General features: G+C 39.2%; 1 protein-coding gene across 5 annotated transcripts; it reads left to right on the top strand.

The window, feature by feature from the left end:
* The first annotated feature begins 1,128 nt into the window (after positions 1–1,128).
* LOC115046412 (solute carrier organic anion transporter family member 4A1-like) lies at positions 1,129–25,617 on the top strand. 5 transcript variants are annotated; one of them, XM_029506759.1, is made up of 12 exons: positions 1,129–1,217; positions 12,252–13,387; positions 15,266–15,356; positions 16,368–16,489; positions 16,572–16,683; positions 17,274–17,428; positions 18,391–18,646; positions 19,900–20,059; positions 21,286–21,461; positions 23,050–23,114; positions 23,232–23,380; positions 25,187–25,617. In XM_029506759.1, exons 2-12 carry the CDS (start codon positions 12,541–12,543, stop codon positions 25,355–25,357), a joined length of 2,304 nt encoding a protein of 767 aa, XP_029362619.1. In that variant the 5' UTR covers positions 1,129–1,217; positions 12,252–12,540; the 3' UTR covers positions 25,358–25,617. The 5 variants fall into 5 exon arrangements, with proteins under 5 accessions (XP_029362619.1, XP_029362618.1, XP_029362620.1 ...); XM_029506758.1 differs by lacking the exon at positions 1,129–1,217 and adding an exon at positions 1,909–2,355; XM_029506760.1 differs by lacking the exon at positions 1,129–1,217 and adding an exon at positions 1,909–2,355 and having other exon boundaries at positions 12,513–13,387.
* Positions 25,618–27,204: the final 1,587 nt, after the last annotated feature.

Here is a 27,204-nt window from a genome sequence, read left to right on the forward strand (position 1 = left end):
ACCCTGTGCCTCTTTTTGCGATGTCACTTTCAATGATGTCATTGCATATTTTTACATGAAAACAATCTCCCTATCATCTCAATATAATAGTGACAATTCCTGTCAAAAATGTTCACCTGTTTACGTGAAACATTTTTCTTCCACACCACACTATTCCTGTATTATGGTTACAATTGTTTATCCCGGAACTAGTGCAAAGGTGTAATGTCTCACTCTGCTGGTGAAAGGTTGAAACTGCATGTTTTTTCTTTTTATTTGAAGAATCAAGTGAATGTTTTTATTCCTCAGTAAAATATAATCATTTCTGTTTCTGTAGACTGTGTTTTCCACACATCCTGTGACAAATACAAGTCACCGCGAATGTTTTCCAGTGTGCGTTGCCACACTTTCCAAACATTTCAAAATGTTGCTTTCACTTTCCTGGAAAAGCCACACCCCATATGTGACTATCTTCTCATAGAACTCACTCCAAAATTTTATAATAAATTTCCAGGGTATTACCAACCAGGAGAGTTAAAGTGGAAATAAATAGCCTGCAACACATTTGTAGCCATCTACATTTCCTGTAACTGTGACAGTCATTTAACCCTTATTTAACACATGCTCAGGAGGATAATTTCCCCCCAGTTTTGGGGTACATTAATAATACAATAACTCACGTAAAGTCTGATTAATTTGGAGATGTCCAGGAGGTTTTCATTTGTAGTAGGCAAACTTATGCACCTGGTATCAAAGTTTGAGAGATAGAGCATAAACAGCCACGCAGTTATGGATACCATCATCTCTGGTCTCCCATATAATATAAAAGGAGGAACAGTTGGAACGGGGCCCAAAGAATCCGATCAAAACATTTTAAGTATGAATATATGTCGCTAAAATTAGCCATTTTTTTAAATATAATATTTTATTTGTTTTCTTAAATAGCACCGATGACAATAGCAGGAATCATCATCACCATAATCACAATAAATAGGTGTGACTGATTGAAATCCCATGCTTCATTTTTTATGACATCGCCTTTCTGAAAGCAGAAGCTTTTGGCTCTTGAATAGCGGCACTAATCGCCCTCCATACTCTGCTGCCTGGACCACACTCACATCACTAACCTGCTCTGTCCATCACAGGGAGAGCAACCCGGCAGCGCTCACACGCTTCCTGCCTTTCCTCAGAAGATGATGTGAGAAGAGCCGGAGCAGCAGGCTGAGCTCCATCTCGAGGTAAATCTTTCTTCTGGATTCTGCGGCTCAGCATCAGCAGCGTTGGACGTCCGTGTCCACCTGACCGGAGGCTGAGCCGGGTTTCTGTGTTTCTCCGTTATCTGCAGCATCTTTGCCGAGTGACTGCGCTCTTTGACTGTAATTGTTTCATTCACCACACTGAGATGGCTAAAACACACTCCATCAGCATTATCTGGCTGCATTGCTGACTGCCTGTCTAATCCAAGGACATCCGTGCCTTTCAACGCTGGGCTGGAGCGCATACAGTAGTTTATGTGGAAGCCTCAGACAGCCATGTAGTCCGCAGCAGCCTGTAACTGCAAACAAAGCACCGGTGGCCTGTGATTATTATGGGATATGGCGTCTATATTACAGTTATTGTCTCTCCCACGCGCCTTTGATTTGCTCTACAGCCGAATGGAATCTATTATTGACAGAATCCAACATGTTCCCTAGTGTGTCGGTGGAGGGTTTTCATACAAGGAGGGACACCCCCCCCCCCCCCGACCCCACCCCCCAACCAGGATGGGTAATTTCGACATCCGGTGTCACAAAGAGATGTAATTCAGTAATTAATTTGACTTTTTGTGCTCAAAGCAGGAAGCCAATGCAAGACCGACGGGCTGCAGCTCATGTGTCTTGCATCAGCCTGTGCACAAACATTTGCATACATTGCACCACAGGGGATGGATATCTGCGGTCCCCTACGTGTAGTACGTCTAGTACACACGCTTGTCTTGAAGAAATCAGGAAACCACATCGTGAATGTGCACTGCCTGAGCAGACTTGGCTCAAAGTAATGCACACGGAAAGTCTCCGACTCTGGTATGTTTGAGCGACACTAGATCAGAGATGTCCAATGTATTCATAGAACTTTAAGTGCTATATCGATTTCATCAATGTTAGATTTAATAATGATTTAAAAGGAGCACATGTCATTAGTGGGACCGGAAAGTACCACGATTTAAAAAGTGGGGTGATATATAAAAAAAAAAAAAAAAGAAGAAGAAGAAGAATGAAGAATCCACTATCTCAGTATTGTTGCTATGGACAGGACATACAACGTCCACATTTGAATGGATAATGTGTGCGTATGTGTCCACTGGAGGCTTCAAACGTCCACCTAAAGTACTGTAACGTGAGTACTAACTTATGATGTTATTGTCTAGAGTTTAAATTTGCACATTTAATCGAATTGAGACGTGAGTCTAATCTTGGGATGTGGAAAAAGAAACCCAAAATCTATACAGAAAGGCTCACATTGCTTTAAGATTTTAGTGGAGAGCCGTAATAATCAGTCGTTGGCAGTGCTGGAGCCAATCTCAGCTCACAATGACAACAACACAACACACCGAGACAGACAGAGACCAACAACCCCTCACACTCACACTCAGACCTATGGACAATTCCAAACATGCATGTTTTTGCACTGTGAGAGGAAACCCGCAAAAGGCAAGAGGAAGAGCACTGTCTCTGCTACATCTGATGAAGCCATGCTAAGCTAAGCTAACTTTTTCAGAACTTAGCATTTCATTGCATCACACTGGAACCAGATAAAAGCTGTTACTGGCTGACAAGATTGTAGTGGCACTGTTAAGGATGCTTCTAGCTTAGAATAAAGATGAGAGACAAATAAGGTGCAACTTGTTAGCAGTATGTTTTGAGAGAGACAGCAATGTCAGTACTCCTAGTTTTCAAGTATGAAAGTAACTTTGCTTCCAACGTAATGATGCACTTTGAATATACTCTCTTGAGAGGTCAGGGCAGGTCATGGAGGAGGTATAGTTCCTGTTGGTATTTTATTTCTGACATGTGCAGTGATTCAGTGAAATCCAATACAGTTTAATAACTGTTTAAAGTCTGTTTTAATATTATACAATAGAGACAGATTTTTTTTTTTTTTTTAAGTCAAAATCATTCTACAATATTTATATGACACTTAAGTTTCAGTTTGAGTGTATTCAGTTGTTTCCTCCTATTACTCATAACCAGATGTTTGGAGCTGACCACTGGTTCACTTTCAGGCTAAGGCAAAGTGGAGGCTGATCACACAGTTCACTCAAGTTTACTCTTTATCTGTACATCGCTGTGCTAATTTGAGTGCATTGAATTTTTATCTGGGTCTTATCAAGATTTTTTTTTTCTGAATATGTGTGTGTGTGTGTGGGATACCAGAGCACTAACTCAGCATTTCTTGTTAAATGATAAAAGACCTGTCAATTTTCTCATCAAAGGCCGAACGTCATCATCACTGTGCGATTTGTGACACGTCAAGCTTCATGTCTTCAACAGCAACGTAATCTGTCAAGGTTGCTCTACAACTCTGCAGTGTACAATGAAAAATGCATGAAAAAAAGCTGTACCTCGTGTAGAACATAGATTTCAGCATCTATGTGACGGCAGCACAGTGACGGAACTACTGAGTTGTAATTTGAACACATTATCTGGCTCAGTTCACAGCAACAAATAGGGCCAGAGCAGGATGAAAGGCCCACCAATGCTCCCAATGCAGTGCTGTGCACTAAAGTGGCATCCAAGTTATGTAACTTTGAAGAGATACGATTTCCATTTTGTCTGCCAGGTTTTCTGCAGTACAACACGCTTTGGTTCAAAAACTCATTCATAAGCCTCCTCTGCTATTTATTGTAGCTAATGAACAGCTTCACTGTATTTTATAAATAGCAGAAGAGGCTTCCGACTAATTAGTGTTCTTTCTGTACCTTGTAATATTTCAGCAAATATATTCATGACAAATATTTACTCTGTCACCATTTGTTAAAATATATTTAATTCATTTTCAACCGCTTATCTGTCAGGGTCATGGAGGGTGCTGGAGCCAATCCCAGCTAACATTTTGGGCAAGATCGGGGCACACCCTGGATGCCAGTCTACTGCAGGGCTGCCATATAGAGACACCCTTATGTGCCCACACTCACGCCTAATGATAATTTAGAGTCACCAATTAACCTGTGGGAGGAAACCCCTGCAGGCACAGAGGCCCAGGAATCAAACCCACGACCCTCTTGCTGTGAGGCAAACACTAGCCACCAACCACTGTTAAGACACAATAATTAAATAAATAAAACAAGACAAGAAAATTTGCATTTGGGTGCATCCATACCTTATAAACGGCCAAAGGAAATGGTCTGTGGAGTGATCACGTTAATACTTTCGCAGTATCAGTTTAAAAGCTAGACCTGATTCATAATCCAAGACAACATAGCCCATTGGACTAAATGGGACCTTTAAAACTGTCCTCAGGTAGACATTTGGAGATGACATCAGCCTGCATGGCGCTTGTCACTAACAGAGGAAACATAATATTAGTTTATACTCTGCTGTAGTTTCCATCTTGTGAAATAACAGAAAGTTTGTGATGAATTGTTCCCCTTCTTTTTGGTGATTGTATTTTTATTTAGTACTTTTAATGGCTTCCTTGCATTTTTTTCTCTGTTTAGTGTTCATGGTGATGTATGAGTACTCTTTGTACTCTTTGAGAGTACTCTTACTCTCCATCTATCTTATACCACTTTTCCATTTCGTGGAGGGTGCTGGAGCCAATCCCAGCTCACACTGGGTGAGGGCAGGGTACACCCTGGACAGGTCGCCAGTCCATCACAGGGCCAACACACAGAGACAGACAGAGACCAACAACCACTCACACTCACACTCAGACCACTCACACTGTGCTAACGTGTCAGAAATCTGAGCCTCCCATTGGCTGGTTTTGCAGGTCATTTTTTCCAGTTGATTTCACCACCAACAGGAGGCAGCAAGGTCACATGTGCCAGCATGTCTGTGGGATGTAGGCCAGGAGGTTGATGGATGTATGGCTGCATGTGTGGCTATGTCAGATTCATGCACGTGTCTGTATGCTTTTTCACTTCATCCAACAGAGAGCATGTGACACAAAAGCATGTGGCCTTTATTAAAATAAATCAGTCATCATTATACCTGTGTACATATCAAACTGCTTAGCTGCATCATTGTAACAGTGAATTATTCAATCTTTAGTTTTCAGTTCATGCAGAAAATGTGTCCATTCATCCAACCACATTTCAATAGTTGCAACTACATTATCTAATGCACAACAAATACAATAACACAATATAATATAGGTGTATACATTGAAGTATGAGAAAGGCATTTCATCACATCTAACTTTCTCTGTTGGAATTTTCTCCTGGAATGTGTATATATATAGGCCTGATACAGATATTACATCCTTCTAATATGACCTATTTGGTTATGAGTAATTTGTCATTTTATCAATAGATTGTACATCTGAGTTAAAAACTATTCCCTATTAACAATTTAAGAAACAGCAAATAACGATGGCTGGCAAACAAATGGCATATAATTCAGTGCCTATCACACTACTGATCATACAACAGCAACATTTGAACGGTATGTTATACAACAGGCTGTACTTAGACCTAGTGGTACTTAGAACTAAATACTAACATTGGCACGCTAACATACTAGCAATGATAATGCTAAGACACTGTAGTTTAGCAACAATACTTATTATGTCCATCATCTTAGTTTAGCATGTAAGCATGCCCAGTTAGCATCTCACAGGCTAATAGGAATGTCATCAGTTTTTTAGATAATTGGGCATAAAAATTAATATGTTGGTCTTATAGTGGAAATGAAAAAAGAAGTAATCATGATTGTGTTTGTACTAAACTGTCACTGGGAATCCAACCATAAGTTGCAGAGGCACTTCATCTGACCAGAAGTATCAACCTTGTGGTGGTGTTAGAGGAAAGGTTTGTTAGGGCACATTATCAGAGGACCATGGACATGCTCATTGGTTGGTCCAATTTTCCAGTTGAACGGCATGGATACATGTTCTGCTTTTTTATGTCCAACTTTATTCACATTACTCCACTTCAATGTATGACTCTAATGGGTGACTATAATAATAACAACAACAACAACAATAATAATAATAATAATAATAATATTTGGAAAAATATGTGACTCCTGGCCCTGGTTCCATGCTTCCTATCTTCTTTCACTTGAAGTACACATATGGTCTTGGTCATTAAGGTCCTGTGAAGAATATTTAGTCAAACCAGGTAAAGCTACATGTCTGGAAAGTAGGACAACATGATTTGTGTAGTGTACAACTGTACCTAATGTAGTTGAAGTAGACCAGAGACTAGAGTACCTGTGCTCCTGCACACCTCTGTTCCGCTCTTTACTATCATTTTGTTTGTGTGGAATAGTAGCCACAGACAGAAGCAAATGAATAGACAAAAAGATGTTTCATTTCACTTTTTTCCAGTAAATATATGATAAACTAACCAACAGCAAGCAATGTCACATGCTGGTAGCACATATATCAATAATTTCAGTACTGTAGCTGTGAAGCAATAGTGAGAAAGCCAAGATCACAAGATATTAGACGCATGAGACCGACTTGCTTTCTTTCTGGGTTGACTGAGGTCAAGCGATCCACTGACTCCGACCTGCAGCCTGGCACCCACCGAGTGAGACCGGTCTGTTAGAGTCCCCTTCCGTCACTATTCTTTTTACTTTCACTTACCTAAGGTTGCAACAAATTCATAAAATCCAAAGCAACTTCATTGGTGTCATTGTGTATTAACAAATTTATTTACCATGGCAAACACAATTTGTTACCTGACTAACTAATAAGTGCATGTTCTTTGTGACTGTTGGTGAGTCTGACACAACTCTGCAGTCTGCTGTCTATAAGAGTGACACGGAACAGTCTGAAAATCAGTTACCTCCTGAAGTTTTGGCGCTTTTTAATATTTTTTTTATTAGATGGATATAATTGGGACTGTGGTAAACAGGAGTCATGGGGAGTCCCAGTCATGATTTCTGTAAGCTTTTACTTTTTTTAAAAGAAGCTGATTACAAACAATTTATGAGACTTTGAATGAGATGTTGTCAAAAATGTTTAAAACCATCACACAGACCATGAAAACCATGTCCACCTCCACGCGCATGTACTTTGTGGAAGAGCTCAGAGCTCAATCAAAAGTATGAAGTTTAGTAGTTTTTGAGGCTGAGTTGTGTTTAGTTTGTTTATAGCCTTTTAGTACTTAACTTTCACGACTGGACATTTTCCATCAGTTCAGAAAACTGAACTGTTTTTCAATTTTTTAAAAAACCCTTATAGAAATAACATGTGTCTTTTTGTCAAGTGTTATTGCGTAGGTGTTATGAGAGGAACGCCACCATTATGTGGAAGACTTTTCAGCCGCACCGCTAATTTCTCCTATTGAAATACATTGTCTGCTTATATGGTTGAAGGAAGGCTATTATCCCATTTATCCTACAAAAATCCATTATCTCAGCAGCTCTCTGGAATGTTGTTTTATATCGGACATTGTTATGCTGACAGAAGAACCTGAACATCGGACCCTTATATCAAAACAATTGTTAAAATTCAGACTTCATTTTCTGCAGTCTCCCATATGTCTGTGGCTCCCACTGTCTCTAACTATAATAAAAAAAAAATAAAATAAAATTAAAAAAAAGTCACAGCACCTTTGCACCTGAAGGCACCTTTTAGGACCCCTCCCCAAATAAGTATGTGCAGTAATATAAATGGTCTCGCCAAGAAATCTACCATCTCTGTACTTCTGTACTTTCAAAATAACTTTTATGTGCCTAAAGTGGCGTGAAAAAAGCTAACTGTAGGTTCTTGCTGTGTATAGATGGAGACTGTGTTCTCGTGATCTCTACAAACAATGGTCATGTTTTCTTGTTACATTATCCTCCAAACATGCTCAGGGTCAATGAGGCCAAATACACAATGGCACTGTAGCTTAATTTAGGGATGTATGCGTTTCACATTTGAGGTTCAAAGAGCTGTTTCCTTGGAATCACATCAGTACAAACAGGGTAAGCTGTTCCCACAGCTGGTTCAATGATTCATGTCTCACTATTTGCCTCGCACACTTTCAGCAGATTAATATTGCGGTTTTCCATTTTGTTTTGTTTACTTTTTTTCTTTCTTTAAAAAAGAAATCCATTGTAGTAACATCGCAAAAACTCGGGTATCATTGAGTAAGATGGTCAGTGTGAGATTCGTGTTTTAGATGTTGCAATAATCACATGGGAGACTTCCCAGATATTTCAAAAGCCTTTGTGTACCAGTGAGGAGGAAAGACTCTCTTGTCCAAGTCAAATAAGTTTCTGCTGTGAACATCAAAGACCCGGTAGGAAGGATAAAGATTACAGCTCCTCACTCTGATCTCACTTTGAAAACACACATTAAAAGGCAAGATATAGAATTAGATAGAAATGAAATAAGAAAAAACAACCCACTGAGAACTTTTCCGGATCTGGTTGATTCATAGGCAATTATGGACAAATAAACAAACAGGAGGACAGGAGGGTGTTATCTCACCAAAGTGCATTGTTAACAAAGTGCCCTGGTTCAGCTTCCAAGAAACTCCCACCTCCGATCATGTCATTATCACCTGATCATGATCCGCTGAGTGCACCCAATCCAACCCAACCAGTTCTCCAAGCTGAACAACCACACAGGTCATCTGATCGGTCTCCTAAAAGAGTGACCCAGACAGTAGCAGGTGTCATGGAGCTTTATTGTCATAGTTACAATAATAAATGCACTGTACTGGGTGCAGTGTACCTTTGTTTTGTTCATGGTTACTATAAAAACCAGGACCGGAGTCCAAATTTTGCACCATAAACATGCAAACGTGAGCTGGTAAGACAGTAAAAGTTCATAGAATCCTTGAAAACAGTCAATGGTTCTTTTAATTCAGGAAAAAGGTTCCTCCTCAACACTAGATGATCTCTGTTGTCATGGCTGCAGTACGGGTACGAACGGTCATGCATAATAGAAACAACATAAACAGGAACTGAGCATTGCACTCCGATGTATATTCTCCTGTTTTGTTGAGCCATTCATCCTCCCTTCCTCCTTGCATGGATGTTGTTGCCCTGTAAACTACTTCGCTGCACCTTTCCCTTTGTTTCAGTCATCTTTAGTGATTCAGAAAGCGTAGCCTAGCAAGTTAACATGATTGTGGGTCATAATAACCTTCTGAGGAATGGCTTATGGTTTCTTCTTTCACAGGACGGTCTCCCTCCTACTCAGGCCTCTTATGATATAAAACCCACTCACAAACACTCTGACATTTCTCTGTCTCTACAGAAGAATTCACGTCCTGGATCAGACCAGGGATATGAAACTTATTTACTAATTCATGAACCTGTCAAATACAAAAAACATTGTAGTTGTAGTTTACGCCGTGGCTTTGCTCAAAAACTGTGCTATTATGCTTGTGTGCAATGAGACAACACTCACAGAGCTATTTTGTTTGCTTAACAGCTTTGCTTACCAGTAATGTTCTTGAGGAATAACAATCTTTCACCAGCCATTTGACAAAATTGTTCTTAGTTTAGTGTAAAATATGTGCACATGAACATATGTGCCATAGTTTCTGACCACATGGGGGGAAAAAATAGTGCCAACTTCTATCAACATATTCTTTTGTAGTGTTAGCCCAGTGTTAGATTCTCATAGCTGCACTTAACTTACATTAAACAAGTAATGGCCTGACAAATCTAAATCAATCTTCGTTCTCCCTTTTGATCTATTTTGATTTCCACCATTTGTGAAAAATGCCTTTAGCTTCACCAGTTATCATCATTTGCTAACTATGTATTTGCTATTTGTGTTGCTATGAAGAGTGTAGTTCATCAGAGCAGTTTTTAAAGACAATCCGATCATCCAGAATACCTCTGTTTACTGCAATAATGGATGTTAATTACTTAAATTTGGCATTTAATCTTGATTACAATTTGAAATATAATAATTGTAGACCAGTTAGTACAGTTCCCGTTGTGCTGTAGCACAACAAACTGTTAACTTGTTCCAGGTGAAATGAGGCAGTTGGGTTCTAACTGAAGTGCTTTGTTTTTTTACCAGATATTTATTTTTTTTCTCCACATGTAAACACCAGTAATAGTACCTCCATTAGGAGGCAGCAAAGCTCCGATATCAGTGAACACTGAGCACTTGGAACCCACTGAGGGGGTGTGCGAATGTGCTGACGTGCTGCCTCAGCACTGGACTATAAGAGGCTTTGGGAGATGTGCTTAGGGCATAGCAGGACATAGCAGGACACCCCTTTCTTACTCACAATCTCTATTTTACAGTCTCTCTCAAATCATCTCTGTCGAATGTTCATTGGAATGGAGGTAGGAAGCAAAATATTGTTATTTAATTTGACTGATATTATATTTACACAAAAACATATGGAGCTCTGCGTTTATAATAAAGACCATAAGAGCAATTGTATTAGATTAATTGGAGTTGCTAGTCAATTTAATGTTATTCTCAAAGCAGTTAATTACACACTGTTAATAACTTAGGTGTACAAATACAGTTCAGGTTGACTTGCCCTTGTACTTCCTGTCTGCGATGGCTGGAAACATCACTTTGTGCATTTAACTGTGCAGCAATGGGATCTCAACTCATTCAGACAGTGCTTACAGCACAGTTAATGGTGCAGTAATGGGTTGGATGTACATTTTTCAAAAGTTGCCAGTGCGTTGTGCTCATTGGAGGGTAAAAGCTGTGTTAATTAATGAACTGCAAAACAATGTGATTTGCACATTGTTGTTATGGTTGTTCTTATGAAAGCTGGGATCTGTAAATGTGCCTGCTAGAGCAGAGAGTGCTTGCTATGCTTCATTAACCATTGTGTGTATTACTTGGTGCTTTATAGGTTGGGTATTCCAGTCTGTATGTTTATGTGAAATGTTTGTTACTAATTTCATTGTAGATGGTGTTGTGTAATTAGAAATGTTTGAATGGGCAGATTCTGTCCCAGCGCACTGAGGGAAGCTGAGCCATGCTGTAATCTGTCACTGTGATGTTGTGTATATGTAGCCGGTCTGTTGTAAAAAAAAAATAAAAAAATCAAATATATCTATCTCACTTTCATTGGATAATTACTATTATGTTTTTCACAGTTATTTCCCCCAAAGAATTCATATTTTATAGATTAACATTAAGCCAACAATACTGATATATAACAAAAAAAAGATAAATGACACTACAATACAAAAATAAAGAGGGAGCTCACATGCCTGTGTATAATTCCAAAAACATCAGAACAGCCACTTCGTCCAAGGATCTCACACACACCTATAAGGGGGGAGGAAAAAACAGCAGACCAGATGAGAAACTGTTCTGCATACAGCAGTTATCTTAACATTGTAATTCCTACGCCATGTTAAAGTGCTGCACATAACAAAAATACATATAAACACTAATACCTCTAGAAGAAAGAACAGCATGTGCGTTGTGTACTAAGCAGGGTTTATGCCTGTTTGGGGTTTTCCGTGTTTTTAAGTGTATTTTAGATGGATATTCGCAATAGCACCACTCTTATATCTTACCTTTCCTCAACAAGTCCAGTGATCCACTCAGGAGCGCAGAGCAATACACCTGCATGAAGTGCCATTATGTCAAATGTCACACAATAAGGGCAAATTAAACCTCCCCAAATATATATACATAGATTTAAAAACAGTTTCTTCCCCCAGACTGTCTCCCAGATCTCCCCATGAGATACAGTCACTACACTATTGTACCATATCCCAAATATTTCTAATTTCAATGTATACACGTATATATATTTCTCTTGTCCTCTTGTCCAAGTTTGAAACACTAGAGTCCAAGTACATATATATTTATGTGTGTGTTTACAAAACAAAAATATGCAAGAACAAGCAACAATATTAAAATATCAACAAAAGAGGAAAATAGAATTTTGATGAAATAATAAATATATACATATATAAATACCTCATTGGTTACACATACAGGACTTTTGGACATGCCCATATGTGTTTTCTGTGTCTTATCTGGTAATCAAAATATAACTGAGCCAAAGCTGCATACTGAACCGAGCATCGTATTGTTCTTTTCATGCAGATTCCTTGCATAAGCTTTCCATGCCTGATTGAAAGTAATGCATCATTAATTATTTTCTCTGTTTTGTCTTATTACAGGATGCCAATTCACCACTTCATTATGAGAAAGCTTTTCCCATCTCTTCAGCTGTATACAGATAAATAAACAGAAGCACCCAAAGAGCCTTACAACATATTCAGCACTTTGGACACATGGCGACAAGCCTGACAGAGTGTTGACCACAGCAAATTTAGCACAAGCCTCAACTTAATCACATTTACCTTTTCTCTTTGCTGCAGTTGCAAAAGTCAAACTTTTTTCCCAAGAATTCTTACATTAAACGTTCCTGTGTGCCATAGGACCATCCCAGTGCCCCTCAGAGGGGCAATGCCAGTCTTGCTGAATGCTGACGCCTCCTTCAGCTCCAGGCAGGAGCTCCTGGACCTACAGGAATGCCCTCTCAGTGGGGGTCCCTCTTTGGACACCCCCAGTCCAGTGGACTCTCAGACAGAAAGCCCCGTAGCCTCAGGACCAAGAAGCCCAAGCAATCCTGGTGCTGATGGCCCCGTTCGGGCCCCCATTTTCACTGGGGCTTCCACACTGCCTGGGCAGCTATATGGGGTTAAAAAACAAACGCATGCAGAGCCTCCTATTGGGTTAAAGTTGATTCACACTGACTTGGATCAGCTATGTGGCTGGGGGGCTCTGACCCCCAAAGCTCTTCAAGTTTTCAACACCCCTCGTTGGGTGTTGTTCTTCCTTTGCGTGGCCTCTTTCCTCCAGGGGATGATAATTAACGGCTTCATTAACACAGTGATCACCTCCATCGAGAGGCGGTTTGACCTGCGTAGCTACCAGGCTGGGCTCATTGCCAGCTCCTATGATATCGCTGCCTGCGTCTGCCTGGCCTTCGTCAGTTACTTCGGTGGGACAGGACACAAGCCACGCTGGCTGGGATGGGGTGTGCTGATCATGGCATTTGGTTCCCTGGTGTTTGCCTTGCCTCACTTCACCACACCTCCTTACCAGATCAGTGTGCCCGAGCAAACAGGAATGTGCTCTGCCAATCGTACCAGCCCTTGCCAGGACAAGGAGGGCGGGGGCTTGTCCAGCTATCGTTTTGTTTTCATGCTGGGCCAGTTCCTGCATGGAATGGGAGCTACTCCTCTCTACACACTTGGGGTTACATACTTGGATGAGAATGTGAAGTCTAATTATGCACCAGTGTACATAGGTAAGTGAATATCACAGCATGTTAGTGTTGGGTTTTACTTTGCATGTTACATTTACTCATAATGATAAAGTTCTTATTTGGCAACTTTTTTCTTGTGTGTTATCTTTTTGGGACTTTGAAACTTTGAAACGGGGCATAAAAAAAAAAAAAAAATCCCTAGAGCTATGATAGTTATAAACTGTGTTTTAGAAACTATTGATCATAAAAGTTGTAATTGGTGTCAACAACGAAAGTGATCTCAAACCGATTTGTCTAAAAATCAAACCTGAACTGTTCATGTTTAACTGCTGTGTCTTTGTAATTTAAAACATCTTTAAAAAGATTGATAATGAAGGAAATAAATAAATAATAATAATAATAATAAAAAACACCCACACAGGGGTGGTTTTGTTTTAGATGAACAATCTAGGTTTATCTAGAAGTTGCTAACCTTGTGTGACCCTGAGTACTGGTGATGTAGTAATTGATTGAGGTAAGTTTTTTTAATCATTACATATTTCTGTACAGGGTCTTTTGTTTTTTGTATTTTTAATTTTATTACCTGCCATACACCTACTATTTCTACTGAATGGTCTACTGAAAACAAAACACTATTGTATTGTTTTATTTGAGACTATGCTATGGGAGCCACTAGGGATTTTATTGAAATGTTAATATAAACTTGGAAAAGAATGGAATACTTCAATATTTCTCTATGGAGTTTATAAATATGGAAAAGACTTGAGCATTTAAAAAATTGGGTTAGTTGGCTAATCACTAGTGAGCGATTTATCTATTGATACAATAAACAGGGTTGGTAAACAAATTGTCACACTGAGTTTGCTCAGTGCTTGCCATTGTCATAACAAAGCTGAAACAGACCAGTTTAGTTCAAACTGTATGCTTTTTCACAGTATGAACAATGTAGTCATCCAAAATGGAACAACCAAATCCTTGTAACCTCTAATACTGAGAACTTAAAAACAAAGGTACATAATGGACAGTGTGTGGAGGAAATGTTGTCGTGGTTGATGTTTCTCTGTTTTCCCTGTTCTCTGAGGTTTCTCTGTTGAATAACGAGCACTGCAACCCCTGCTGTCTTATGCTGAAGACGTTAATGAAAGTTTTATAAATCAAGGGAAAAGGAGGAATACATGTTCTGTGCATGATATTGTCTCAGTTATGATGAGAGGGTCCATTTCTCAAGTCTTTACAGTTTGGAAAGAAGGATATGTCGACATTTTGCTGGTCCATGAAAAAATAAACAAGCAGCATCATTTAGACCGAGGTGCAGTGGAGTGAACCCTGAGTGAATTGTTACCAACCATCCAAGGTCTTCTGTTATCTAATGTGGCTCCAACAACATCAGCAGAAACCTGTAGCTGGGTCACTGTGACCTGAGGCCTTACACTCACTTTTGACATAATCTCCCTCATGGTGGAGTGAAAATGCCCCAACAGGTAGATTTGACACAATGGGGTCATTTATAAGGAAGGAAAATAATGCCATCTGTCTTTTGTCACCATCAGTATCTATGATCATTTTTGAATTGCCATCAACATGTTAAAGGGGTGGCCCTTGAATTTTGACCATATGTTGTTGTGATGTCTAACTGTATTCACACAGCTGTACCACCAAGCCTCCCAAAATATTGCTTTGCTCCCTCGCCTCTTTCAAATAACGCAACAGTCAAGTGGAAACACTCACCAAAACACACATGTACGCGGTTTCTTGCTTCAGACTTTGAATTTTCCAGAATTCCAGAACTAAATACAGAGCCCAGTAAAGAACAATGGAAGATGTTTAATCTTTAGAATGGGAAGAAGTAAGGCAGAAACAGGAAGTAGGAACCACTGTACTGACACACCCATGGCCTTTCTCTCTTCTCTCTCTCCCCAGGAATCTTCTATACTGCAGCCATTGTGGGTCCAGCAGCAGGCTACCTGCTGGGAGGATACTTCCTCAACATCTTCACTGATATCCACCTATCGTGAGTCTGCTCTGGAGACGAAACTACAATAGAGTATTTTTCAGCAGTGTGACGTGCACAGTAACAATCTTTTTATAGATATACACAAAGGTCTTGTCACTGTATGCAACACATAACATTCACCTCTCATTTCTGAGTAGAGCCTCTTTTATGCACTGTGAGGTTGAGTTCTGCAAAGGCCTACTTTTTCAGCACACATGCAGTTGTCCCTGAATCAACTCTGGACTTTGGCTGGCTCTTATTGATCCATACCTGTAACATTAACAGTACATGTGTATCTACTTTTTATATTCAACTAAGAAAGGGTAGCAAACAAACTAGAACTACAGCTCAGTTTTAGGATGTCACCAACACCTCAAAAGAGATACAGAAAATTGGGCGTTTCTTTGATATGGTGAGGCAGCTTGTGGTCGATTTCTTTATGTGATGTAATGATCACATATTCAACTGAGGGTTGAGCAGTTGTTTCATGGCAGTTCTTTGTGGAGTTTTCATGTTCTCAACATGCCTGCGTGGGTTTCCTCCGAGTGCTCCGGTTTCCTCCCACCATCCAAAAACATGCATGTTTGGGATAACTGGTGACTCTAAATAGACCGTAGCTTTGAGTGTGAGTGGTTGTTGGTCTCTGTCTGTCTGCGTGTTGGCCCTGTGATGGACTGGTGACCTGTCCAGGGTGTACCCAGACCTCGCCCAGTGTGAGCTGGGATTGGCTGCAGCACCCCCCATGACACAGAAATGGATAGGCAAAAGAGAATGAATGAAAATGAAATTAAATTAAACTCAACTCAAATTTGCTACATCTGTCACACTATTAGCAATGATGTATATATTTTTTTGTTTAATTTTGATGGATTCTCTCCCAGTCCAAACATCAAGACAGAGTGGAGGACAGTACATGTTATCTGCAGTAATTAGCCATTGTTATTTCAGATTATTTCAGTGTCCATAAAAACTCTATATAAAATACGTCTTGTCAACACTTGAAGTAATTAAAACAATGTGCTATCACAGAACAGAGATGACTCCAGAGAACCCTCTGTGGGTCGGTGCTTGGTGGATTGGCTTCCTTGCAGGAGGAGCAGCAGCTCTACTGGTAGCATTCCCAATCCTTGGCTATCCAAGGCAGCTGCCAGGTACCATATAAACACACAGACACACAATGCAGTAATGTCCAGCCTTAACTCGCTGTCTGATTCACTCTGCCTTTTCCTGCAGGCTCTCAGGAGTATGTGGCCATGCGGGTATCAGAGGCCCACCAGCTAAAGGATGGAAGTCATACTACAGCCTCTGACCCTCAGTTTGGCAAATCAGTCAAAGACATGCCAAGGTATAGTAGGAAATGAGCCCAAAATGACCAAATAAGAACATGAACCATAAGAACAAATAAGCCCAAAAAGACCATAAGACCTGATATAGATGGCATCCAACAAGAAACCCGACTGCTGGCTAAGAGGACAGAATTCGTCTTTGTAGATTCTCAACTGAAGGCAACCCTAACTCTCACTTAAATGGAAACAAAAGATGAAAAAAATGGTGTTTTAAAGTAATACAACACAGTTTTGTGTGCTTATAAGATGAATATTACAAAAGAAATTAGCTGATGCATGTTTAGAAGCACAGAAGATTCTCAAACATAAGCTAACATGACATTTGTCATGATGTGGTAATCTTTACTCTTTTTTAAAGCAGAAATTTTTGTTATAAATTGCTGTGCGGACATGCACACACACGCACACACATGTTTATTCTGTCAACAAGTTTTCCATCTATGGATTCAAATGTAAAGGAAACACAGGCAAGTTGCAGTGCAGTGCACTAAGAGTTAGAGAGCCAGAATGAAATAGTCCTGCTGAGATTAGAGAGAACTGGTTTTAATTAAAAAGGATACACAGTCATGTATTGTGCCTTACTTTCCAGGTCAGTGCTGCTCCTTTTGAAGAATCCCACTTTCCTTTTCCTGTGCTTAGCTGGAGCAACTGAGGCCACCCTCATTGCTGGCATGTCCACTTTCGGTCCAAAGTTCCTGGAATCACAGTTCAGCCTCAGTGCATCTGAGGCTGCAACATGGTTTGGTAGGTAAAAAATAAAGCATAAAATGTAAAATTATTCAGCATTAACCCCAGTGGTTAGGTAAATGAGATTGAAATGAAAATAATCGCTCCAGTTATTTTTTTATTTTTCATCTCTTTCTAAAATCTGGTGTAGACTTCTAAGGTGCAGACCAATGCAACTAATTACCTGATAGCTTCTTAGAGACATTTTACCACTTATCATTTAACTACATTAGATTTACACAAAGACTTCCCTGCAGGTTAAGCTCTTTATGTCATTTATCTCATTCAACTGAGCATTATTTTGTTTCTCTTTACTTTTTTTTCTTTATTGATTGTATTCTTTAAATACATTTTACAAAAAGAGTAGGAAATAGCCAACATTATGCTAATTTGCAATGATTTTCAATAAATGATATTGGTAGATAAATGTACCAATTCGTATTTCAATATTAATATATAAATAATCTGTGAAGAAATTCATTTAAAAAAAGGCAACAGTCTTTACATCAATTGCTTTATATCTGCAGTGGCTCACCAAATCAAATTATATTCTAGCTGTAGTTTAGAAAATACTCAAGCATTGATTGAATAGACAAAGAGGATCTCATTACTCTCCAAGGCAAATTGTTAATATATTACTATAGTACATGAATGTAATAGGTAAAGACTGTACTGTTAATTGTATGTATGTAAAGTGCACCTTTAATACTTATTTATGTAATACCAGTTTTCAAAATGTGAAAGTGTGATTTAGAGCACCAATACATGTAAATAATCAGCAGTAGAGTGGAGCGAATGTTAGGAATGTACAGTGCCCGATAAAAGAAAATAAAAATGCCAAAATTTAGAAATGAAATGTGAGAGTTTCTTTTTCAGAAAACCTTCAAAGAAAAGTCAGGAGTCACTAGAAATACAGTAGCTTCAAGTTATCACTTGATCTCAGGTGGGATTGTCTTCGTTGTGGGTCTTTTCCTTGCCAGGATACATGGTGGTTCCTGCAGGGGGAGGTGGAACCTTCCTGGGTGGCTACATGGTGAAAAGGCTGAACCTGCGCTGTCGAGGCATCATCCGTTTCTGCATGGTTTGTGCAATGGTCAGCCTGCTTGCCATCTTCATCTTCCTCATCCACTGCCCCAACGTGCCGATGGCTGGTGTTACTGCACCATACCATGGCCAGACAGGGGAGCATCAACTGGACCAGTACGAGAAGCCCAGCAAGCTGCACTTTAGGAACAGGTGCACAGGCCTACCTTTCACTAAAATGCACTCCTGAAGTCATATATTCTTCATGTATATGAAATCCAATTTATTCATATCGTGACAACTCACTTTAAACATAGAGCAGGTCGAAACCTAACTCTTTAAGTAGTTGACAAGAGAGCTAACATTTCCTAGGTGAGAGCAACAATTCATAAACTGAAAACTCATGAATTTAGACCGCTTTGCTGCATGCGCCTCCTGGTTTCACAGAAAGAAGTTGGTATGTTAAACGCCAAATGCCCTGGTCCTTGTGTGTGGTTGCGTGTGAAGCAGTGGAGTATTTCCTCTAAATTTGCTGCTATTATCTTGGTCAGAAATTGCGGAAATAACACATGCAGCATGATTTACATGCTACATGCTCTGGGTAAGCAGCTCCTGCTCACACACACTCTGCAAGCTCTAACATGTCTTTCAGCAACTCCAGAGAGAGTTGAAGCACATCGTCTGTAGCTACAATGTTTTCAAAGACTTCCAGGCTTCTGAACAAAGCAAACAAATGAATTCATGCAACAGGACCATGAAATAATTAAATAAATGGGGAAATAATCATCTATATATATTTACATTACATGAACTGGTATTTTAATTAATTAACGACATATTTAAGTAATTATTTAAAGATTTATTTATATATTCCATTCTGACGCCAGGTTTCATTTATACCAAATAAATTCATAATAAGATGAATGAGAAGATAATGAACTAACATGGATTTGGATGATAGTGATCAGGTGGAGGTGCTGGAGGTCGGCCCACACCGACGACATGGGACCGGACAGCTACAGTGCAGTCTCTCCTCCACATCTATCAACAACCTGCATTCATGACATGTACCATTATCACTAAAGGAGGCAGAGGAGTAACTGAACATGAAGCACACAGAGCAGGAGAAAGTGAGAGCTAATCGCTATGAGCTAACCAAACCAAACCAAATGTTTGACTAACTGTGAGTTGAGTGAAAAATAACTTTCAAAAGTTTGAGTGAGTGAGTTATTTACACCACAGAAAGACGCTCACTGCCAGGAGGCAGGAAACGGATCAATCACTACAATTAACTACTCACTTTAGTTTCATGGGTTTTCATGCCTGGTAAGGAATACAATGGTGTAGTTCTATTGCAGAATTTGTGAATAATAATAATAATAATAATGTTTGCATCGTTGCCTCGCTGCCCTTCTCCTCCCGACTCATTGATTCTCTCTCCTGTCTTCCCTTCCCTTCGCCTGCAGTTCTTTAGAGGAGAACCTGACTGTTGGCTGTAATGCAGGCTGTAGCTGTTCCAGAGACCTGTATAACCCGGTGTGCGGGGCAGACGGGGTCATGTATTACTCCTCCTGTCATGCTGGCTGCAGCTCTATCAACCACACTGAACGCTCCACCGGCAAACAGGTGCGCACACACTGTCAAATCTTATTTAGTATGGTCTGGGCCATCATTTTACTGCTGAGCATCCCTCTGTGGGCAGCACGGCGACAGAGTCGTGGTTATTGCTGTTGCCCAATAAGAAGGTTGCGTTTCGGCCTTTCTGTGCGGGCTCCCTCCAGCTACTCCAGGTTCCTCCCACTATCCAAAGACACGCAAGCTTGGATAATCGTCTGTTGGTCTGAGTTTGTGAGTGGTTGTTCCTTTCTGTCTGCCTCTGTGTGTTGGTCCTGTGATGGAGCTGTCCTGGGAGAGCTGCCAGGTGTACGATCATTCGGCTCTCTGTACAATGTACTATCAATAGTGCCATTTCATGGAAGTGCCGGTCTGTCTGAGTTTTTTGTGAACCCTGAAAGCATCTCTTACCATTTGACATGTTTTCAGCTAATCATGCTTTGCTGCGGTTTGTCTAAGAACAACAACCACAGTTGGCTGAATGTCTTGTCATTCTGACGCCACAAAGCCAAGAGTGCAGCTACAATCTCCGCCATAGTGATTGGTTGATGATAAGAGAGCCGTTCATATCTTTGAAAACAAACCTACATGGTATATAAAAGTGGACAATATCATGCTATGACTATCCTGACCCACATTTATAATCATGCATGTCAAAATCATGAAAATCTGCTTTAAATTGTTAAATTGGTTCGAAGTGCTGATATCACCACAACGTCTTTCTTTGTGAAAAGCATGTTGAAATTCTGACTTCTTTCGCCTGATGAAGAAGTTCTGAAATCAGGACCAACATGCTCGTTATATTTAGGTCTTTCTCCTTAAGATAGGAGGTATAAGCCCAGGTCTAGTCTCCATCAACGTCTCAGAGCCAGACTAAACTTGCATTTAATAGTTGAGGAACCTATAAATACAGAATGCAAACTGATAATTCTTCTAATCAGGAATTACCTGATAAGATGTCGAGCTTGGTTGCATTAAAGTGAATCTTCTTGAAAACACCTTATAAAGATGTAGAGAACTGTATAGTGGGCACAGCAAGGCGAGGCAGCTTAATCTATATAGCACATTTCATGCGCGGAAACTCGTTGTGCTTTACATAAAAATATACATTAGCAGAATATTGATGTTAGATTTATGAGAGCATTATAATTACGTTGACTTACTCTTGTTTGAAAGATCATATTATTGTAATTGTCTTTGTATATGTTACACTGTGCACATCTCTTCATGTTTTTTAGGTGTACTCTGGATGTAGCTGTGTGGTAGGGAATGTGTCGTGGGGTGGGGAGGGGTTTGCTGTCGCAGGGAAGTGTGGCAGCTCCTGCCACCATATGCCAGCCTTCCTCTCCTTCTTTTTCATCATCATCTCCTTCACGTTCCTCTGTAGCATCCCAGCACTCACTGCCACACTCAGGTAAGTTGTTACTGTAGTCTCCATTTTTTTTCAACAGCAATTTTTAAAATATTAACACACAATATAGTGTTGTTGTTACCACCATTGAAATAGCCCAATATTTCATAAAGCTACTTTAGTACCAGCTAAAAATAGGGCAGCTGCTGTGCTGACATCCAAATAAACAAAAAAGGAACTGATGTTTCATCATTTCTCGTTTATGGAGCATTTTATTTGCAGATCATTGAAACAAGGAAGAAGCAGCAAAGACATTCATTCAGTCATTTCATTCATGGGTTCCTGATATTCATAAGTAAAAATACAAACAATGAACACAGAAATATTTGAAAGAATTATAGAATCTAACAAGAAACATAGACAACACCAAAGATAAATGAAAAAGGGAAATTGAAATGACAATTTTGAGAGATTAACATGAGGTCCCTCATAATGCCAAAAATCATACGAAAATGCAGTTTATTGGAATGTGCCGAATGCCTGAGGAGATATGGGATGAGGAAGGGAATCATTCACATATTTCTTTACCCATGTCCTGTCCTGAACAGGTTTCGGGGTGGCAGCAGAAGTACAAGAGGGAATGGGCTAAATAGTTATATACCATCATACACATAGCTGTATTAAAACAAATGATACAGAAATGGATGGAGGAAAATCACCATCTATTAATTTGTGAAAGCCAACAGTTGAACAGATTTTAAAAAAGGAAAGAATCACTTTCATGTTGAGAAACAGAAGAAGAATGCCGGAGAAACTGGACTAAATCAGTCAAGGAAATATATGGAATATTTTTTTTTCCATATCTGTCCTTCTTTTTCTTCTTTTTAATTTTGTTTGTAAAAGATAAATAAAATGACTGTATAAATGGGCCAGGATGAATGAAATAAATAATGAATTTCATTGTCCATAACCCTGAACCACTTCAGGGTTACGGAGAATGTTATGTGTGTATATTTGCACTGGTCCAACAAAAAGCCACTATTCATACTGATGTCGAATTTTCAATCTTTATTTCTCCTCCTCCACCGATGACATGACAAACCATAAGACACCTAAGACACCATTTATACTAAAGATAAACACAAAGGTCTGTATGAGTCCATTGAGGCCTATACTTACACAACATAAATAACACATTTCACTCATATCAATCGAAACAGAAGTATAATTACTGTGTGCACCTCCTGAACACAGTACAAATACTTGGAGTAACTCTTTCCATGCAACGTGACTTCTTGCATCAATGTCACCAATGATCCCGCTTCTGATTCACAATTCCAATTTGACCCCAAACAGACAACCATGGACTTTCAAAATAGTATTCCTCACATCAGTGTTTTTAACTGCAATCTGAAACTGAAAATATTTCACCATGAAATATTGTGACCAACATAAAGCATTTTTATCTGTAATATTATATTTAATCCTATTTATTTTCTTTTAAATACTTCATTAACTCAAACCTGCATATGAAATGACTTTACATGAATCAGGAAATCTGCCTCATTAGCATTTACAGTGTGAATGTCATGAATAAACAGTAAAAGAGATTAAGTGCACCTGCATGCCTGACTGACACTGTACTGTTCAGATGTGTGCCAGACAGCCAGAGATCCTTCGGACTTGGCATTCAGTGGATTGTTGTACGCACACTTGGTAAGCCACTGTATCCTTTCATTATGTTTACTTTAAAGAAAGCTGAATGTAGCCAAAGAGCAGAATTCTCTACACACATGTTCAATGAAATCCGTGCTGCTACTGTTTCCCCCACAGGTGGGATTCCAGGCCCCATAGCGTTTGGCTCTGTGATTGACATCTCCTGCTTACTCTGGCAGGATCAGTGTGGTGAGCAGGGCTCCTGCTACCTCTATCAAAACTCAGCCATGAGCCAGTACACACTAGTAGCTGGTATCATCTATAAGGTAATACTGACACACCAGGCAATAGATCAATGATGACACTCTATTTTCACATTGGTAAGATGTTAATTTTGCATTGTTTAAAACATTTGCTAGAGAGGCTATGTCAGACTTTAATGACCGCAGGAATAGCAGGCATAGAGAGAGGATCAACCAACCCTCTCTTTGTACTGGCTGATCAGAAGAGAGGAATGGACTCCTTTAATGTTGGGGCTGGATCCTTGTCTTGACGACCCATACTGTATCAACATATAGTGCTGATTTGTACAACTTTCTTTCTTAAAATTAAAAAGAGATAAAATGCCAAGAATGGAACAATTTGCAAGATAAACATTAAAGGGTAACTATATCCAATTTAACACTACAATGTATGTGATGGGACATCTGCATTATAATATAATGGTATTATAATTGTGTTGTAAGCCTCTAATGTCTCTCTCATTAAAGTTGCCAACAGCCCATAGGTCATCCATGCAGCGGACGCACAGAAGCAATTTATAGCTAAAGATGAAATTGTCCCGGAACCTAAACAAATAAAAACAAACAAAACACAGGAGTCTGTACAGATATATTTATTACATCTATGATAATCTTTAAGTCTTTGTTACATCACATATTGTTTAACCACATTGGTTTGTAACCATGACAACGAAGATCATCTAAGCAGGGAGGTAGTTATTTTTACTCAAACCACAACCTTTTTCTTAAGCCTATCCAAAAAGCAGTAGTTGCATTGGGTTTGCTGAATTTGTATTAATTTTAACCAAGTGAACGGAAATCTGATATGACACTGTCAGTACACTGTGAGTGGGCTTTTATTTTTATATATATATATATAACTATGAAAACCGAGGTGCAGGATGCCTGGCAACTAGCTAAAAAAGTGATAATATCTTGAATTATTACATGAGAAAGAGGCTTACCACACCTCCCTGTGACCTACTACTCCTCATCTTTACACATATTTTTCATCTGTTTAAAAGTCTGTTGGGAAAAGACTAAAGAGACTTGCTCCATTAAACTGGAATCGTAGTGAGTTTCCCCATTGAAGAAGAGTAAAGCCCGCATTTAAGGAACTTGTCTCTATCAGTTTGCAACCTTCTGCCTTCTGAAGAGGCAAAAGTTCATTTTCTTAAAGTCTTTTGAATTAATGAGTCTCACTGACAAAATTAATTCCTGGCTGATTGAAAAACGACTGGGCAGCAGGCCTGTTTTTGGACATCAAGGGGACATTATTGGCTCATTTTGTCATGTCAGATATTTCTCTCCTTTGTGCCAGAAAATCATGTGACAAAATTTTCCAGATTAAACTGCGTTGATCCAAGTACTCCAGCACCATGTTAAAATTTCCAAAACAGACTTGTACGAACTTACAACTTCAGGAACACCCTTTTAATCAGAAGAGACAAATAGAAGAAAAGAGACTGTAATAAAAGTAAAATGAAATTTACCTGATAATTCCGTAGGTGTCATATTTAATACATACATTTATGAGACCATCCCCTTGTGAAAATAAAATAAGAACATATTGAAAAAGGCAACTGTTGGAAGAAAATAAAGCTGCATAAACTTCAGATTAAAACATTTTTAATTTTCTGTCCATGATTTCTTGGCTCAGGCATTATAGAGTTAATACATACTCCTGAAATACAGAATGAATTCCATTTAACAAATGTCCTTCTCGCAAAATATTTAGGTTTTCATTTACCCTTACTAATACTCTGCTACACTAATCACCTCGTCTTGCTTTAGCCATAACAAACAAGGCAGTCGGAATTATCTGCAATCATATCTGTCCCTCTTTTTTAGGTTTTGGGGACAGTCTTTTTCCTTTTAGCCAGCATTCTGTACCAGCCTCCTCCTGAATCACCTCAAAGTAGCTGTGAGAGCACAGACCAGGGAATGGGAAACATGAGCGACCTGCCTGTCAAAGACCTGCCTGAGGACGGAGTAATCGTCAATCTGCATGCCAGATTATGACACACCCTATCTCATTGTATGTGTGTGGAGGTGCTCCTTGACGCACAATGTGTGAATGTGTGTTTGTGTTTGTGGGTGATGATGGGGGCAAGGAGGTGCTTCCTTTACACCAACAGCCTTCTCTCAGCCATAATGACACTAGCCCTCAACATACACGTGTAGATGTGAAGACATGCAATCACACACTAGACACAATTACTCCAGAAAAAAAAAAAACAAAAAAAAAAAAACAACACACAAACAGCCCTATCTTGATTTTCTGTACACATAAACACACAAAAACACATACACAATACTACTACTATTACTACTACCTTTTGTAGTACACAGTGATTTCTAACATGCTGCTTTCTTGCAACAAAATCCTGCGGTGACTGCATGTGTGTGCATGTGTGTATGTATATGAGTGTTGATTGACAGGGCAGTGCCACACAATTTTTTACGTAAAAGAACCCATTTCTACAGATATTTGAACTGACGTTTTTCCAACATGAGCTTAATGACTTACCTGTCATTATGTCATACACCATCATGCTTCATAAGTCAAAGAAACAGCTGGGAGCTATATGGTGTGTGTTATATGCCATGCATATGAAGCATTGATTATGTGAGAAAAAACGGCATTTATATCCATCTTCTTCTGTTCTTTTGTCATTACTGGAAGATAATTGCATTGCTTTATTCCCCGCTTACAGATTAAGATAAAGATCTAATATATTGAAAAAAGAGCTCCAGGCCAATAATGTTGATGCCAGATCTTTTTGTTACATATTAAGCCAAGTGTATCTAGAGGCACTTATATTGCTATAACATGAACATAGACCTTTGGTCACCGTACTGCAGCACAAATATATTTTCAAATAAAAAAGCACATGTGTATTTTTGATAGCTATTTGAACACATGTATATTGAATCTTTGACCAGTATTTGGCTTATATTTAAAAGTAGGAATAAAGACAGAAAGAAAGCAATGCATTTTTGTGCTACATGGAGTAGTACATATAGTGGTTTGATTGCTCTATTGGTAGTAAAATAATAAAAACTTTGACTCTTCTCTTCTATAGAAACTGCATTGCTGCACTTTAATGCTAAAACAATGGCACTGAGAAGTTTGGAAGGGGTTTGTTGATGCAAAAAAGGCCTGGGAACAGCATTTTAAATAAACAATTATGGAACAAAAGCATAACATTTCCATAGAATTGATAATAATTTGCCCAATGGGGTTAAATAATTTGCCTTTTGTGGATTTTTATGCTGGAGTTATTTAGGAAACTATATTGTAGCTGGGTAGCTTTGTTGCACACCAACTTTTATAGTGAAACCAAATTCTCAGGAACTGTTCCAGTGGTAAATAAAGCTCACACAAGGTCCCATCAACATTTGAAGTAACACAGTTAACTAAAGCTCAACTCTACCCTACTGCCAAATACCTTCTGCCATACATACATTCAAGAGAGACATTTTAACGAAGAAAACGAGATGACCACAAAACCCTAACCCTGCCTTGTTACATTGCCACAGGTGCTGAGTTAATTGGTGTTTCATTTTAACGTGAAACTGGAGTAGAAACTGTTCCACCAAACAGGAAGGGTGACTTTGGAACATGGTGTTAGTTGGTAAAATGCTACACCTTGCTAACACGCTAGTCAGCTAGGAACTCTGTAGATCTAGCCACAGAATTTTTTTTTTTTTTTTTTTTTTTTGGTTTTCAAATTGCAGCTTACATAGCTTAACAGCCTTAACAATAATAACTTTTTTTAGGTTTATGGTCCATTTAACAGTGAAAACATTGGTTTCCATCGGTTGGGCCACAAGGGATTTACCTATAGGAGCCCTATTTCTTTTTT

The sequence above is a fragment of the Echeneis naucrates genome, chromosome 7, assembly GCF_900963305.1.
Source record: "Echeneis naucrates chromosome 7, fEcheNa1.1, whole genome shotgun sequence".
NCBI lineage: Eukaryota > Metazoa > Chordata > Actinopteri > Carangiformes > Echeneidae > Echeneis > Echeneis naucrates.